Genomic DNA, 17,329 nt, shown 5'->3' on the forward strand with positions numbered 1-17,329 from the left:
TGGCTTGGTTTTGGCTGCCTGGCTGCTGTGGACTCTGGCTTGGAACCACCGTATGAACGTCCCTAATCAAAAGTAAATTGTGTTTTCTGTCTTTGTCTTTTTTCTCCTTCATCTTAAACCAAGTTTCAGATACTTGATTCTCAAGTTGGCAGTCACTTTGGTCCTAATAAAGCTTATTTTTTTTTATTGCTCCGATTTTCAAAGAAGCTTTTCTTATTTAACATTTTTGAATGATGAAAATAAAAGAAGCCAGCTTTTCAACCAGATTAGACATGTTGACGAGAGTGCTAGACATATTAACCAATCGCACTAAGTTTCAAAAGAAAGATACTAGAAGTTCCAATGGAGTGTGGTTGCCATAAAACCTGGTGTACAGTACTCCGTCTCACATATTGTTTATGTTGTAGGAATTATAGCCTTTAAAAATTTAAATACGTCGAAACCAGCCTTTTAAGTGAGTTAACATCTCTTTTCAAAAAAAGTATTATTGATTTTTGCTGTACTATAAAAGTACTAACAGAATATTCTAGAAAATCTGGAAAGTATAATGTAGTATAAGCAAAAAATGAATAATTTATACAACTTCCCCACTGTAGGTAAATCATTCATGTTAGCATTCAAATAGATTTTCCTTCCCTACTTCAGGCATAACACTCTCTGCCACAACAATCACTTCTCCTCTTCTGGGAGCCAAGTATTCTAGCCCAATGGCAAAAACAGCCCTTGTCTCTCCCTGTGGAGCTGATGTCCTTGATGGAGAGGCAGACGGGGACTGAATGAACAGGTGACATAAGGTCAGGGAAAAGTGCCTCAGAGGAATGGAGGCAGGGAAAGAGAAGGGAGCCACAGAGTCTGATCTTTTGGAGAGGACAGGCCCAGAAAAGGCTGAGTGATGGGAACAAGGGAGCCTGTGACTATCTGGCCAAGGATATTAGGCAGGGAGAACAGCCAGGGCAAAGGTCCTGTGGTGGAAGCAAAGTGGGCATATCCAGGGACCAGCAAGGAAGCCAGTGTGATTGATAGGTGTGTAGGGCTCAAAGGGAGTACGAGGAAATGACAGGGGAGGAGTCGCAGAGGTGTGCAGACAGTAGAGGTGAGCGTTTTGAATTTCACAGGAGGGTTTGGAGCCAAAGCACGATATCATCAGACTTTGGGATGGTTGGCCTGGTGAGCATAGACCGTGTGGGACAAGGTGGCCAGGAAAAGGGTTTGGGGGGACGTGGTAAGAAAAATGGTCAGATTCCATGTGTATTTAAAATAGAGCCAATGGAATATGGAGAGGAATCGGCTATGAGATTCGGCAGGAGAAAAAGAGAAGAATCCACTACGATGACAGCTTGGTCTTCATTATGTGTGGAGTCCCACTGTCTCCTCCTCCGTTGAAGTTCTAACCCCAGAGCCTCCCAGCCTGCCTGTGTTTGGAAATGGGGTCCTTGTAGGTGTGATTAGTAAGGATGAGGCCGTGTGTGTGTGTGTGTGTGTGTGTGTGTGTGTGTGTGGTGTGCTAATCCAGGAAGACTCCTGTCCTTGTGAAGCTGGGCTCTAAGTCCCAGGCACAGGCAGAGGGAGGGCACGTGAAGACAGGAGTGAAGCATCCACCGAGGACGCCTCCCGCCAGAGCCCCCGAGGGGGAAATGGAACAGACTCGCTTGCCTCGTGCGGAAGGAACCAGAGACCCCTGGGTTTCAGACTTCTTGCCTCCACAGCTGTGAGTCGGAGCATTTCTGCTGTTTAAACCAGTCATCGTGTGGCTGTGTGACCGCAGCCCCTGCCCATGAATACACCCTCGTGCCATTAGGGAGATGCTAGGAGGGAGCAGGCCTTGGGGTTTGGGGTGGGAGAGGTTTCCTGAGTTTCAGAACATGTTAGACACCCACATGGAGATTCAGTGAGGCAGCTGGACCTGGAAATCTGGACTTCAGAGAAGAGGACAAGGCCAGACATCTAAATTTGAGCACAGTCTTTTTTTTTTTCTTTTTTTCCCCTTGATACTGGGGATGGAACCCAGGGGTACTTAACCACTGAGCAACACCCCCAGTCCTTTTTATTATTATTATTATTTTTATTTTGAGACAGGGTCTTGATAAGTTGCGTAAGGCTTTGCTGTGTTACTGAGGCTGGCCTCAAACTTGTGATCCTCCTACCTCAGCCTCCTGAGTTGCTGGGATTACAGGCATGTGCCACATGCCTGGCTTGGGCACAGTCTTGGTGGAAATCAAAGCCATGGCATTGAATGAGATCATCTCGCAAGGTGTCCACAGAGCAAGCCAGACTGGGAAGTCTCAGTGTTTAGAGGCAGGGACGAGAAAGAAGAGCCAGAAGAGACTGAAACAGCTGGCGGTATGGTAGGAAAGAGGAGGGTAGGTGCAACCTCAGCAGCCAAGGAGGAAGTGAGGAAGGAGAGACGGACAGACCCACTGGGCCAGGAGAGGACTAGAACCCTCACTGGATCTGCCAGTCTCAGGGCCCCCGACGACTCTGACGATGTCAGAATCAGTGGAAAGGTGGGTGGCCAAGGCTGATTGGAGTGAGTTCAAGAGGAAGTAGGAAACTTTTTTTTTTTTTTTGCATCATAAGCATTATTTCATGTCATTGAAAGTCTTTTTAAACATTGCTTTTACAGACTATCACATTCTGTGATTTTTATCTCTTCTCTATTTGTTTTATGGGCAGGACGATTTCTAACTTTTACCTCTACTTTACTTGTAATTCTGCAGTGGACATATTTGGACATAAAATTTCCTGCGTGAGGAATGATAAGACACACGGGATGTTTGTTTTTAGGGCTTAATCCTAAAAGATGGCCCACTGTTTTTCAGAACATCTGTGCCAGTGAGATTGTCTCATTGCACACTTTCTTCTACATATTACCCCCAGTTGACCATAACATTCTGAATGGTGATGGTAGATGTTAGGGGCAGAATTATTTGCCCCCAAATCCATGTTGGAGTCCATGTTAGTCCATTTTGGGGTTGCTGTAACAGAAAGCTGAGGCTGAGTAATGTATAAAGAAAAGAGGTTTATTTGGCTCATGGTTTCGAAGACTGAAAGTCTGAGATTGGGTGGCCCCATTTGTTTGGTCTCTGGCAAAAGGCCTCATGGTGCAGGTATGACAGGGACAGAGAGCAGGGAGGAGCTCTTGCGGGAACTGAGGAAGGTTCTAGAGAACTTCCCTTCTAGGGTGATGCCCCCCCCATGACTTAATGACCTCCTTCCAGGCTCCACCCCTTAAAGGTTCTGCTGAGTCTCAGTGTCACCCTGAGGACCAAGCTTCCCACATGTGAGCCTTTGGGAGACACACTCCAACTGTGTTTAAATCACAGCAAAGTCCTAGTCCCCAGGACCTCAGAATGTGACTGTGTTTGGAACAGGGTCTTTAGAGAGGTAGTTAAGTTAATGTGAGTTCACTGGAGTGGCCTTGGTTTAATACGACCGGGGACTTTATAAGAAGAAATTTGGACAAAGACACAGAGGAAAGACTGAGGGAAGACAGGGAGAAGATGGCCACATACAAGCCCAGGAGTGAGGTCTCAGAAGAGACCAAGCCTGCCGGCAGCTTGACCTTGGATGTCTAGCTTCAAGAATTGTAGAAAACTAACTCTCGTTATTGAGTCACTCTGTCCTTGGTACTTTGTCATGGCAGCCCTGGCAAACCAATATGGTGGGCATCAATGTGGGTTTCCATTTTACAGAATAGTGTTCTGGTGGTCATGCTAAACCACACTGTACCAGATTATTAGACACATTTCCCCCATAAATTTAAATCTCATTTATATAATGTTTAGAGGCGTCCAAAACTAATTTATACTTACACATATTTGTAAGAATATTATTCTGCTCCCCACCCTGATCTCTTATGAAACATAAATCTTTAATCATTTTGTGGCAGGATTTTTTTGCTCCTGGGGATAAACCCACAGCCTTGTTCATGCTAAGCAAGTGCTCTACCCCTGAGCTACATCCCCAGCCCTTTAAAAATTAAAAAGATTTTTTTTGCAACAGGCTCTTCTTTTTTTTTTTTAAGTTCTAATCAGTTATACATGACAGTAGGAAACTCTTCAATTCATTGTACACAAATGGAGCAGAATTTTTTGCTTCTCTGGTTGTATATGAAGTAGAGTCATATCATTCATGCTATCATACATGTACCTAGGGTAATGATGTCCATCTCATTCTACCATCTTACCCCTCCCCCCACTTCCTTTGCCTCATCCAAAGTTCCTTCACTCCCCTCCCCCTCGTATGGATTAGCATCCACTTATCAGAGAAAACATTTGGCCCCTGCTTTTTTGGGATTCGCTTATTTCACTTAGCATGATGTTTTCCAACTCCATCCATTTATCTGCAAATTCCATATTTTTATTCTCTTTTAATACTGAGTAATATTCCATTGTGTATATGGACCACAGTTTCTTTATCCATTTATCTATTGAAAGGCATCTAGGCTGGTTCCACCGTTTAGCAATTGTGAATTGTGCTGCTGTAAACATTGAAGTGGCTGTGTCACCACAGTATGCTGTAGTCCTTTGGGTATAGGCTGAGTCAAATGGTGGTTCTGTTCCAAGTTTTCTAAGGAATCTTCATACTGCTTTGCAGATTGGTGCTACAGGTTCTTAACTAAGTTATATAGACTGGCCTCCAGTGGGTGATCCTCCTGCCCCAGCCTCCTCGGTAGCTGGGGTTATAGGTGTGTGCAACCACCCCTGGATACTTTTGCAGTTTTTAACCACTAACTTTTGGCCTCATGTTCTGAGGCCAGGTCTATATGTTATTTCTCTTGCCTCTTGGGTCTCTTTGTTAAGTTCAGAGTCTTAGGTCTTCTCTAATGCCCTAAGCCCTGCTGCAACTCATTACACACTGTTCTCTTTCAGAAAGCCTCCTCATAGTTGTGGTCACTTCTTGCTTGGTCCTCTAGGCTGGGCTCTGAGCTTCATAGGACAGAGAGGATGTTTTCCTGTCTCCAGTTCTACCCCCAGGGCAAAGTATTTTGTTGAATGGCTGACTAAGGCGCAAACTTGGCAACTTGCCCAAGGGCACAGAGCTGGGGGTGGGGGAGTGAGGTTGGCCTCAGACTCAGACCTGTGCTCCCCAGAGCCCAGCGCCATCTCACCCCTGCCTGCTCCTACAGATGCACTTGGGCAGGTTGGTGGATGGTTACAGTTTTAGATTTTCTGTCTTCAACTAGGTAGTAGCTCCTCAAGGAAGCAAACCATTTCTAATGATTCTTTGTATCCTTTTTGATCTCTTGAATATAGTAATTAACAAATATTGGTTGATTGTCCACTTAGGACTCCTCATTTCTCCTTCTAAACCTTCCTTATTGCAACATATTTTTTCCCCTATAACATTTTCCCCCCTATAACTTTATTTTTTTTTTTTTGCCTTCTCTATTGGACTCTGATCTTCAGATCAAGAAATTTGCCTCCATCTTTTTATCCTCAGTTCTTGGCATAATGCTAGTATTTAAGTAGAGCCTCAACGTGTGCATAATGAATGAAGATAACATAGATGGTACTAAAGCAAATTTAAAGATGAATTATTTGGGAATATATTCTCTTCCTTCCAATGAGCTATAAGGATATCAGATATAACAATACTGTCCTTGTGATCATAGTTTAGCCTGTAAAATCTAAGATTTGCCAAACACTTGTATTCCCCATCCACCCGTGTACTTACTAACGTGCATACATGAAGTACAATTATACTGCTGTTAGTGTTAAAATCAAAACAGATGAGTTCAACTTGGTTAAGTTTAATTGTGCGAAGAATGATTTGCAAATCAGACAGTCCTCAGAATCAGCACAACTTCTAAGAACTGTCTGCAACATGGGCAGGGAGCCTTTGTGGACAGAAAGCAGAAGTGAGGTACAGAGACAGCTTAATTGGTCCAGCTTGGCATTTTGCCTCATTTGAATCAGCTGCCTGTGATTGAAGCCCAGCTCCTGTCATTGACTGAGACTCAGCTCTTGGCTCCAAGAGTGTCCTCCAAAATTAGGCTTTTAGTTAAGTTTGTATATAGGGTGAGTATCCCTTAACCCAAAATATCTAGGACCAAAAATGTTTTGGATTTTGGAATTTTTCAGATTTTGGAATGTTTACATATACATAATGATACATCCTGGGAACTGAATACAAGTCTAAACGTAAAATTCACTTATGTTTCATATATGCCTTGTACACATCCCAGAAGAAATTTAATATAATATCTTTAGTGCATAAAAGTTTGTAATTTTAATTTTGAATGGGTATAAAACACCATATTTTGCTCCACCTGTGTGGTTCTTTTGAAATTTTTTTGTTGGTATGCTGCTGTGGATGCCTGGACCTGTATATGTGCATAATTGTTTCCTTTTTGATTACTGGGATGCATTTCTGGAAATTAGGCTACTGAAATATTAGGAGCATATGGTTAAAATGCTTTCTAAAAGGCTTGTATCATTTTACTCCTACCCTGGTGGCAATTTGTATTAATATTTTTACATGTTTTTTTTTTTTTTAAATCAAGTAGTCATAAGGTATCTTCTTGTTTTTAGGTTGTATTTCTTTGGATGACTTCATGAATATGGACATTAGTCTACATATTTATTTACTAATTGCATTTTTCTTTATTTTAACTATCTTTATAGTCCTTTTTTTTCTTTTTTGATTTTGGTCTTACTTTGTTAAAGGCAACTTTATTAATTTTCTTCTATAGAATAGCATTTTCTGAAATATTTTTTTTCTGGCTTATTTTTCCCTTCTAACTTTTGCTATTTTTAAAATTAAATATTCAATGTTTAAATATTCAATGTTTATATAGTCTTAACTGTAGATCTTTAACTTTGTTTTCTTTTTTTTTTTCATTAACTTTCTGTGACTTAAAAAAAAAAAAGAGAGAAACTTTGTAAAAGGGCCAGAAACAGAATCCAGAAAAATTGCTGGTTGTTTTTCATTACATGACATGATTTAATTATGTTATATTCTGTGAGTGATTTTACAGTTATTGATGGCATCTTGTTTGGCCCCAGCTGACCGCCTACTTTAAATTAAATCACATGGTAATACTCCTGCTGAGCTCAGGCTTAGAGAACCTCAGCCTTCCAGAACACAGATCTTGGAGAATTAGGCAGATGGGGGCTGAGCACTTGACATAAAGGCCTTAAACTCCTGCATAGAGCCACAAGCTTCTGCACAGGACCTTTGTGATGTGTATTCTATGTAATTCATGCTGTGCTCAGCCATTTGCTTGGTGAAATCATTACTGTAGATTAGAAAAGCAAAAGGTCTAGGAAAAAATGGTAGAAAGTCTGATTTAGAGGAAAAAGAGAACAATGAAAGTAAACACCCCCATACACCCCCATACCCCTAAAGTATTTCAAATGGATTTTCATAATGATCAAAACCCCATAAAGGTTATCCAGCACATTGGCACTTGATGGGCATAGTTGGCCTATCTAGAAAATTCACAAATGTGGAATTCTTCATTATTCCGGGAGAAAAAACTACCAAAATATCACAATGCCTTTTCCGTCCAGTCTTCTGGAATAATGAACAATTTGTTTTTCTCCATGGGGGTTTTGGAGGAAGCTGACCAGAGACAGCTACAGCACAAGTACAACGTTTATTTAGGTTTGCTACAAGGAGCGGACAGTAGATGCAATTGTGTGACCTCATGCTCTGTCTCCTGTGATCTGATATCACTCTCTTGTTATTGAGTAACTTCAAAGGGCAGCTGGGCATTGCTGTGAAGACCCGCACAGCAGAGCCGTTTCTCACCTGCTGTCTCTGATCATGGAAGACACAGCTCGACTCACATTTCGCCCCAGGACACATGTGGTAGACATGCTGCAACTTGTTTGGAGAGAAAGGCAAAGGGCAGAGAGTCACTCTGTTTGCGCTGTGTGGGCTGGGACAAGTTTTAAATATAACCGAGGGTTACGTTTTTAGAATTAAAAGCGATGGAGGCTGAGCTTTAGGGCATGGGTTGCTTCCTAAAAATACAGTCACTGAACTTTTAAACAACTTTCGGATCAACTTGTCAAACTGGAGTAGATTCAAATGGGAAAGAAATCTGAGATTGTTTACCATTTGGGGCAAAAAATAGAGAATTAACTCATTTTTTTTTTGTGCCAGTGATTGAACCCAGGAGTGCTTAACCATTGAGCCATATCCTCAGTCACCCCCCTTTTTAATTTATATATGACAGCAGAATGCATTAGAATTCTTATTACATATATAGGGCACAGTTTTTCATATCTCTGGTTGTATACATAGTATACTCACACCAATTTGTGTCTTCATACCTGTACTTTGGATAATACTGATCACCACATTACACCATCATTAATCACCCCATATCCCTTTTCTTCCCCTCCAACCCCTCTGCCTTATCTATAGTTTGTCTATTCCTCCCATGCTCTCTCTCCCTATACCACTATGAATCAGCCTCCTTATATCAAAGAAAACATTCGGCATTTGCTTTTTGGGATTGGCTAACTTCACTTAGTATTATCTTCTATAACTCCAACCATTTACCTGCAAATGCCATGATTTTATTCTCTTTTATTGCTGAGTAATATTTCATTGTGTATATATGCCACATTTTTTTTATCCATTCATCTACTGAAGGGCATCTAGGTTGGTTCCACAGTTTAGCTATTTTGAATTGTGCTGCTATATATTTTATTAGAGACAGGGTCTCACTGAGTTGCTTAGGGTCTTGCTAAATTGCTGAGGCTGAGTTTTAACGCACATGATCCTTCTGCTTCAGCCTCCCTACTAACTGGTATTATAGGTGTGGGCCATTGCACCCAGCTGAGAATACAGCTTTCAAATGATGAAAGAATGTTTTCATATGGCTAGCTTGGTAGATCGGAATAGAACAGGATTTTGTTGCCAAATCTGCAGGGTCTTCATGTCAGTGTTTTTCTGCAAGCCCCGTGGGTACATCTTCTTGGTGGCACTTTCTACCACTTTTGGCTGACCCCATTGCATTATCACACCTTCACCCTGTGATGAGGAACACGGTTTAACTCTTCTCCATTTCCAATTTGCTTTTTATTTGATTACTTAAAAAAAAAAGAATTCTTTTTTTATTTTGAAAAGTTGAAAAGTACAAGAGATACAATAGTAGCCATCCGTGTATCTATGGCCCATAGTTAATGCATGTCTTCTTCTTATCATATTTGCTACTTATTTTTTTAAAGAAACAAATATGCTCATACAGTGTCATCTTTTCTTTGCATCATTCTGCTTCCTTCCTAGAGGTGATTACTGACACAAACTTGGCGGCTTCAGTACATATTTTTTATACTTTTGTTGATTTCATATGTATTTGTAAAAACACATGGTATTGTTTTTAAATTGGTGAGGGCAGTTACTATAGTATAGAGAAGAGTATTATAAAGTAGCATCCTATAATTTTCTTTCCTCAGCCAGCATTTTTGTCAAGATCTCTCCATGTTGCTTGGTACAGACCTGGATCATGATTTTAACTACTGTGTGAACACACGACGGTTTGTTCTTATTTTCACTGACCGGTGCCCATATTTGTCATTGTATCCAGGTGAATATTCCTGTGTCTGTCTTCTTGAGCACATGCTGGCCTCAAATTGAAATTGACATCTTCACATGATGACTACTAGATTCTGCCACATTGCTTTTTGCAGAGGTGGATAGACTAGTATATAAATGTTCCCATTTCCCTACATCTTTGCTAACACTTGATGGAAACAGACTTTTTGTCAGTACCTTGTGTGGAGCATGGGAGGAAGGGAGGAACTTTAGATAGGGCAAAGGGAAGAGAGGGCAAGGGATGGGCATGGGGGCAGGAAAGATGTTGGCATGAGATGGACATTATTACCCTAAGTACATGGATGAAGACACCAATGGTGTGACTCTACTTGTGTACAATGAGAGACATGAAAAATGGTGCTCTATATGTGTACTATGAGTTGAAATGAAGTTAAATCGTTTTAACTTCATAATAGATCTTAATATTTGGCAGGGCAGATTTTCCCCATGATCTTTTTTTTTTTTTTTTTTTTTTTGGCATTGTTTTGATCATTCTTAGCCTGTCAGTGTGCCATTATTAATGTTAATTTTTCTGAGAAAGTCATTAAGATTTTAATTGGAATTCAAATTTATAGAAAGATTTGGAGATATTTGTGTCTGTCAGAATTAAATCTTATAATCCACATACACTATACCTTGGTATTTATTCAGATTTTTAAAAAATGCTTTGTAATTTCTTTCAAAAGTCTTGAATATCTTTTGTTAGATTTATGTTAGATACCTATAATTAGTGTTGCCCTTGGGAATTGTGTCTTTTTTTCCCCCACTACATACATTTAATTGCATATTCATTGTTACAGGAATAATATTAATTTTTCTAGGCTAATCCAGTAATCCAGTAGTTGGGAACCTTGCTGACCTTTTTTTTTTTTTTTAAATCAGCTATAATTGTTTGTAGGCTTTTTTTGGTAAATATGTAGAAAATTAGGAGAATTACACCTAAGGATACATTTGTTTTTTCCTTTCTAGCACTTAGGCCTTTTATTTTCCTTGTTGTATACTGTTGCCTGGGACCTACAATGCCACATGGACTATTAGAGGTTATTATGAGTATTTAGATTTGTTTTCAACTTTGACAGGGATTCTTCTACACACTTTATAATATTTGCTATCGTAATATTTGCTGTGGGTTTTTTTGTGGGGTTTGCTGTAGATACTGTTTATCAGGAAGGCCCTTTGTATTCATAGTTGGCTAATAGTTCTTATTTGTTATCAGGCATAAGTGATGAATTTTATTGGAAGCTTTTTCTGCATTCCTTGAGTTGAATTCTCATCTGCTTTTTTAACAAGGGGAATTACACTGATATATCTGCTAAGATTCGAGACATGTTTGTATTTCTGGGATAAATTCTGCTTGCTTTTCTGTTAAATACTGATATATCCAATTTACTAATATTTTACGTGGATATTTTGCACGTGTATTTGTAATTTTATTGTGTGTTCATTCTCTTTCTGGGCACTGTTCTTGTCTGATTTTGAAGTAATACTATGCTTTGGAAAGGTGGTTACTTCTGGGCCCTCTCCTACGTGCCATGACCCCAGCTGTTCAGAACTGGGCCTGTGCCCTGGAGTAGCTCTGGGAATTTGCAGCTCACAGGTCCTGGGTGGTGGTTGCCGGACCTCATCCAGTGCCTCTGCAGCTTTGCATCAGGCAGAGACTCATGGAGATGCTTTGCAGGGGTTGGGCTGCCTCTGCCTCTGTGTGCAGGTCCCTTCTCCCCAGTACTCCGCCCTGCAATTCCAGCTGCTTAGCCTCCTGAAGCAGGTCTGTCTCCTCGGCTGGGCGAAGCCATTGCGCTCCACCAGGGTCTGTGGTCCACAGAGTGCTCTTCTACATCTCATGGATTCCTTTCTCTTGGGAATCAGTCTTGGGCTGCCAGATGTCCAGCGTTACAAACAGATGTTTTCTATCTTCCATCCAGCCTTCTTGCTGTGTATGACAAGAAGACTTGTTTGCGACAGTCATTCCATCATGACTAGCATAAAAAATGATTTTTTAAAAATGTAAAACCATAATTTTGCCATTGCTTTGTGTTTGGAAGGGAGGAGGGCAGTGAGAGGGTTAATTCTCTGTGGTTTCTTGAGCAGAACTCCTGGCCTAGGATTGTCCTCTGAATTAATTGTTGGGTTTCCCCCTCCTTTTCTTTTTCATGTCCACAAACAGTATTTCTCAGAAGCTCTCTCTTTTTTTTCTGTTTCACTGAACTTCTCAGGCTAGCTCCCTCAAGGTGCTTCTGTATTGGAGGTTTAGTAACCTGTCACGGCTCCTATCAGTTAGTTATGATGTTCTTTTCTCTTTGTCTTTAACCAGTTTGTTCCCCCTTCCGAGTTCTTCTGGAACACATTGGAAATGGGCTTCTGAAACTGTTTCTATAATAAGTAACTGTCATATACTGTTAAATTTCACTACAGACCTTGTGTGTTTTTAGTGTATATTTGGATATTAATTTTGTTGGAAAAACATCTGCTTTGGATTGGAGAGTGTTCAAGTGAGTACCATGCAAACCAAGTCTGGAGGTGTAGACATTATTATATAATGAAATAAAAGTCATCGACTACCATTCCCTTGGCCATGCTTTGAAATCCCAGCATCATTTGGAATTAGTCAATAATGAATCTCAGAATCCTATCCTAGGTACAGAATGTTCTGCCATTTAATTTGACCTCACACTTGACCATCTAGTTGGTAAATAAGAGATAACTGTAAAAAAAAAAGATTAATAACATGCCACAGCACATGTGAATGTGAAATGGATGATAAAAGTGGGACAGGAGCTCAGATGGTGCCAAGATCCTGGTAGGGGTGGGCAGGCATTTGGGAAAAACAGAGAAGAAAAGCACTTGGGGATTGGAATCGAGGGGCAATGTATTCCTGAACAGGGCACCCTGTCTGCAGAGACAAGGAGGCGAGAATTCTAGAGAACCTGGGCGCTTATGCAGGGGTGAACCAATAGAAGTGAGGGTGGAAAGGGGTTTTGAGTCCAGATGTATAGGACTTTGAAATTATCCCATGGTTAGTAAAAATGAATTATAAATTTTTGAGAAAAAAACATGATTCAAAGAGCATTTTAGGAAGACCTGTCAGCAGGTTTGGGGTAGGATTTGTTCCCTAACTACTGCTTCTCAGACTTGGCTGAAGGTTTAAAAAGTGCCTGGGCCCCTCCCCCAGAGACTCTGATTTAATTAATCTGGAGTTAGGCCTGAGTTTGGGGAGTTTTTTAAAATGCCCCAGATGATGCTAACAGGCAGCATGAGCCTGGGCAGTGTGTGCCCAGCCTCACCATAAGACCTTGATGTAGCCCCAGCTGATTGTGCCTAAACACAGCTGACCAGGTATATGCAGAATCAACTGGTAGGGAAAAACTCCATTTAAAAAGTACTTCTGCGGGCTGGGGATGTGGCTCAAGCGGTAGTGCGCTCGCCTGGCATGCGTGCGGCCTGGGTTCGATCCTCAGCACCACATACCAACAAAGATGTTGTGTCCGCCGAGAACTAAAAAATAAATATTAAAAATTCTCTCTCTCTCTCTCTCTCAAAAAACCAAATTCTTCTGCGACATCATTTATAATATTCTTTATAGTTCAACACCTCAGTTATAATATAACAGTTTTCTTGTAAATACCTACAAATTTTTGCATTGGCCACAAAGTAGATGTGACTTTTGGAAGGGACCCATAGAGATCCTGGGAATTTGATCATTGAGGAGGTATTCCCTCTTTTACATTAAAAATAAAAGGGTCTGACAAAACACACACATTTATCATAGCCAAGAATGTAATAAAATAAGAGCAAGTCTAGTGTGAAAACACTAAACTCACAATTATAAAAAATATAAGTCCTCAAAACTGCTGGAAGAAGATCATCAGTTTCCAAATGTTGTATGCCAGTGGTTCTCAAACTGGAGGGTGCGTCTGAGTCACCTGGAGGGGACTCACAGACTGCTGGGCTCCAGGTTCAGATTTAGATGGCCCTGGGGCAGCCCAGGACTGTGTATTTCCAAAGTGTTCCTAATGTGCTGGTGGTGGTGGTGGTCTGGGCACTGACTTTGAGAACCACCCATCTTTCTGCCCTGTAAGTAGCACTAAGGCCTGGGGGGCAAAGATTGCAGGAAAAATGGTGTGATTGGAGGACATGAGTTTTGTGCTCTTGTCAGATAAGGGGCTTGTCTTGGCACTTAGGGCTTCTGTCACCTGTGCCCCAGTTCAAGCCAAACCCTATTCATCTGCATGCTCCAGGGGCATCCTGCCTGAGTCTGGGTGGCATAGGTGGAAGAGAAAATTCTCTTCTCATTCTTCTTCAGAAATTTCCTGCAGAAGGGTGGCACAGTCATTCCGTTATACAGCATGTTCTTTTTCTTCAGTAGCAAATAGTGAATTTTGGGTATTTTTTTTCCCCTTTTTATTACTGTCCTCCCTGCCCCTTACTACAGGCAGAATTTGAAAAATTAAAAAAAAAAAAGACTCCCCTTTACATTTCTAATCCATTTACATCCTTCTAAAGACACATGTCCTTGGCACATTGAGTGGCATGTTGGATGATTTTAGTCCTTGGCATCCACCTACCTAGGTGCCAGCGTCTGCAGGCTGCTCTGTGCAGATTTCCTGGTAGATTAGTAGACATTTGCAGTACACCTTGGGAGGGAGGAGAAGCGGAAATCATTCTCAGATGTTAAACTGAAACGTGTTTCTAATTGAAAGCATGAAGGGAATGCATACAGGGAATGCCTGGGGGGGTGATCTCTGGCAGAAGCACAGTGTGGAAAGGGTGGCCCCGTCCTTGCTCCTGGCCGCTTCTGTTTGCTTGGGTGGAGTTCATTCCCACTCGTGGGACATTCCGTAAATAATCATGGCTGAGCAGGGACCCCAGCGTAGTCTCTCAGATCCTGCAGCAGAGTTTGCTTGGTCAGTTAGAAAAGCATCTTGAATTCTGGAAATACATAGCTTTTGAATTTGAATTTGAATTCTGGAGTTCTAATATGGGGACCATTTTAGAACAAGCAGCTGCTGTCCCTGTGATGCCCCCAAACACACACAGGTGCAGGGGGCAAGGTTAATCGACTTACTCCAAGGTCACCTAGAGAGCTCGCTACAGTTAAAATGTTGTTTTTGAATCCTTCCTAACATGTTGAAAATTTGTCACACTGGTCTTCTGACACTCAAGGGCCATTTCTTATTGTTTCTTATAACTAATTAGAATCATACTGTAGTAAGATGGGAGAAGTGTCTTCTCTTTTATAGAAAATTTCAGGGTTAAGTTTTGGTGATTTGGCTTTTAATAACGGAGTCTCCTGTGGTTCACATCCCTTACATATTTTGTAATTGTTTTGTGGACTGTATCTGGTGTTGAATTCTCTGAGAGATTTTGTAGTGTGATTTTAGGACTAAGCGCTTAAGTCAGAGGTGGACTGATAGGAGAGGGTAGTATAATACATGTATTTGAACAAGCAGAGAAGGGGCCTGAAGGGATTATGCCCAGAGAACTGTGGCGTTACCTAATAAAACTTAAGTCAGCAACATTTAAGCTCCAAGGGATCTTGCCTATGATCAAATCCACTAACCTTGCCTATGACACATGGCCCTGCTAACTTTGTAACTGCTTGGCCAAAAGTCTGGTGATTCAAAGTTCAGGCATCTTAGCAAACAGGACATGAAGAAGTTGTTTCTTTTTGGCTGCCTTTTGTTATAAAATTAGGGATGGTGTACAGTCCACTGGATTATTATGTAAACTAGTGGGTACCTAGAGGGTGAGTCTCCATCTTTCTGCTTTTTGTTTTCTCATATGTCAAAAGAGTGGGTTGAAAAATTTAAAATTATCTCTCTAAGCTCTGATGGCCTGTGCAAGTCTGTTGGAGAACACTATTGGGGGTTGGAATTTTTTTTTTTTTTTTGAGTCTAGGCAAAAGAATTTAAACTTAGAAATTTAAAAACAAATTTAAACTTAAACCACAGAACACAATTTAATAATAGCAGAATATTTTCTAAAGATTTTCTTGTGTTTTCTGGTGTGTTTCTGGGAGGCTGTTGTAGTAAGATGAGTAACAGAATGGCTTTGGGGTCTGCTCACTTGGGTTTGAGTCCCAGCTCTTCTATTTACTAACAATCCTGTGATCTTTGGCAAAATACTGAACCTTCATGTCTGTTTCTTCATTTGTAAAATGGGCAATAGATATCTTCTAAAATCAGCTTCTGGGGAATCAAATTTGTTGGTATATGTTTGAGTGGTGCTGGGTACCCAGGCCACCATTAATAGATAATAGCTGTCTTCATCTTCATCATCATTGTCACCATTATCATCATCATCATCAGTGCTTAAGGTTAGCTCTATTTTATTGAAGCGCATCGGGATGCTACTGTTAACCCTTGAGAAGAATTAGTGAAGTCTGCTGTAAATTAGTGAAGTCAAAGCTGTGTTTCCTATTATCTTTTCACAGCGAGCTGTGTTCCGCCATGCCAGAATGGAGGGATGTGTCTCCGGCCTCAACTCTGTGTGTGTAAACCGGGGACCAAGGGCAAAGCCTGTGAGACGACAGTTGCCCAGGACACCTCGTCACCAGTCTTTGGAGGGCAGAATCCTGGGGTTGCCTCCTCTTGGGTTCCTCCTGAGCCAGCAGTAAAGCACACTGCATCTAAGAAGGCAGACCCTCTACCAAGAGTCAGTCCTGTGGCCCAGATGACCTTGACCCTCAAGCCAAAGCCTTCAGTAGGAGTCTCCCAGCAGATTCATTCTCAGTGAGTGTTTTGTTTTTGCCTCTGGATGAGGGACACCGTAATCACTCTCCTTTTCCTGCAGTTTGCAGTGATCACTTGGATAATAATGTCTTTCTTTCCTTTCCTCAAGACTCTTAAAAAATGTTTGATATGTGCATTTAGCTTTCGCAGGGCAAATTTACCGTAAGTATGAACCATAGCAATAACTAGGATAACCAGTGTTGGAAGAGAATAATAAGGATGCCCGACTATGGCAGAGTTGTGAGTTTGAAATTCTTTTTTTTAAGGGGAGATGGTTGTGCTGTAATGTTTTGAAGTAATAATTTGAGCAAGACAAACTATGATTATTTTTTAAAGATAATGGGAAAGGTAGGAACGCAGCTTTGTACAGAGAATGTGTTCAAATGAATGTGAGTCCTTGGAAGGAAATAATTCCTTAACCTCAGTAGCAGGTTCAGTGTATCTTCTTTTAACACCGTGCTTACCTCCCAGTTGCCACGCAGGGCAGGTCCATTTTTGGTGAATGAGCTTGCTTTCTATTTATGGAACGTGGTTTTTTTTCTTAGGGTTAGGGAGTAAGCACTGTGCTGATTCAGATGAGAACTCTGGGGAGGAAAGATCATCCCTGTCCTTCTGTGAGCAGCATGAGAAGCAGCCCTTCGGACCGTGGGGTCCTTACACAAATTGTCTCCTCCTGTTGGGCTGCTCTACGTGGATAATTAGATGCAGATTTTACTGCAACCATCACTTGTCCTTTGTCTAGGAATGTAAAATACAGGAAGTCCCCTTCTTAAAAATGGACTGACCTAGCAGTTCATGTGTAAGTCACTTGCTTGGAATTTCAAATGCTCTTCCCCACGTAGAGACAATTTCCACAGGGTGTTTAGTATTCAGTGAGCCCACAGAGGTTATTTAATCTGGTGCTATAGATGAAATTATCCTAATTGATACTTCCCCTTTGAACTGGCCACCTACTGTTCCTGCTCAGTGGGGTCCTTAGAACTTTTTCCTTTCTCCTTTTATTCATCCGGTGGTTCTCTCTTTTTTTTCTGTTGTTTTCTCCATTTTTG

The 17,329-nt window shown here is 41.2% G+C and overlaps 1 protein-coding gene across 3 annotated transcripts in view; it reads left to right on the forward strand.

Moving 5' to 3' along the window:
* The window catches only part of Ltbp1 (latent transforming growth factor beta binding protein 1), a 389,989-nt gene that overhangs the window by 36,279 nt on the left and 336,381 nt on the right, over positions 1–17,329 (forward strand). For all 3 annotated transcript variants that reach the window (XM_026395397.2, XM_077791690.1, XM_026395561.2), the window contains exon 3: positions 15,983–16,280. In XM_026395397.2, the coding sequence (XP_026251182.2) occupies positions 15,983–16,280 (298 nt within the window). The remainder of the gene's footprint in view (positions 1–15,982; positions 16,281–17,329) is intronic.

The sequence above is a fragment of the Urocitellus parryii genome, chromosome 12 (assembly GCF_045843805.1).
Source record: "Urocitellus parryii isolate mUroPar1 chromosome 12, mUroPar1.hap1, whole genome shotgun sequence".
In the NCBI taxonomy this organism is placed as follows: Eukaryota; Metazoa; Chordata; class Mammalia; order Rodentia; family Sciuridae; genus Urocitellus; species Urocitellus parryii.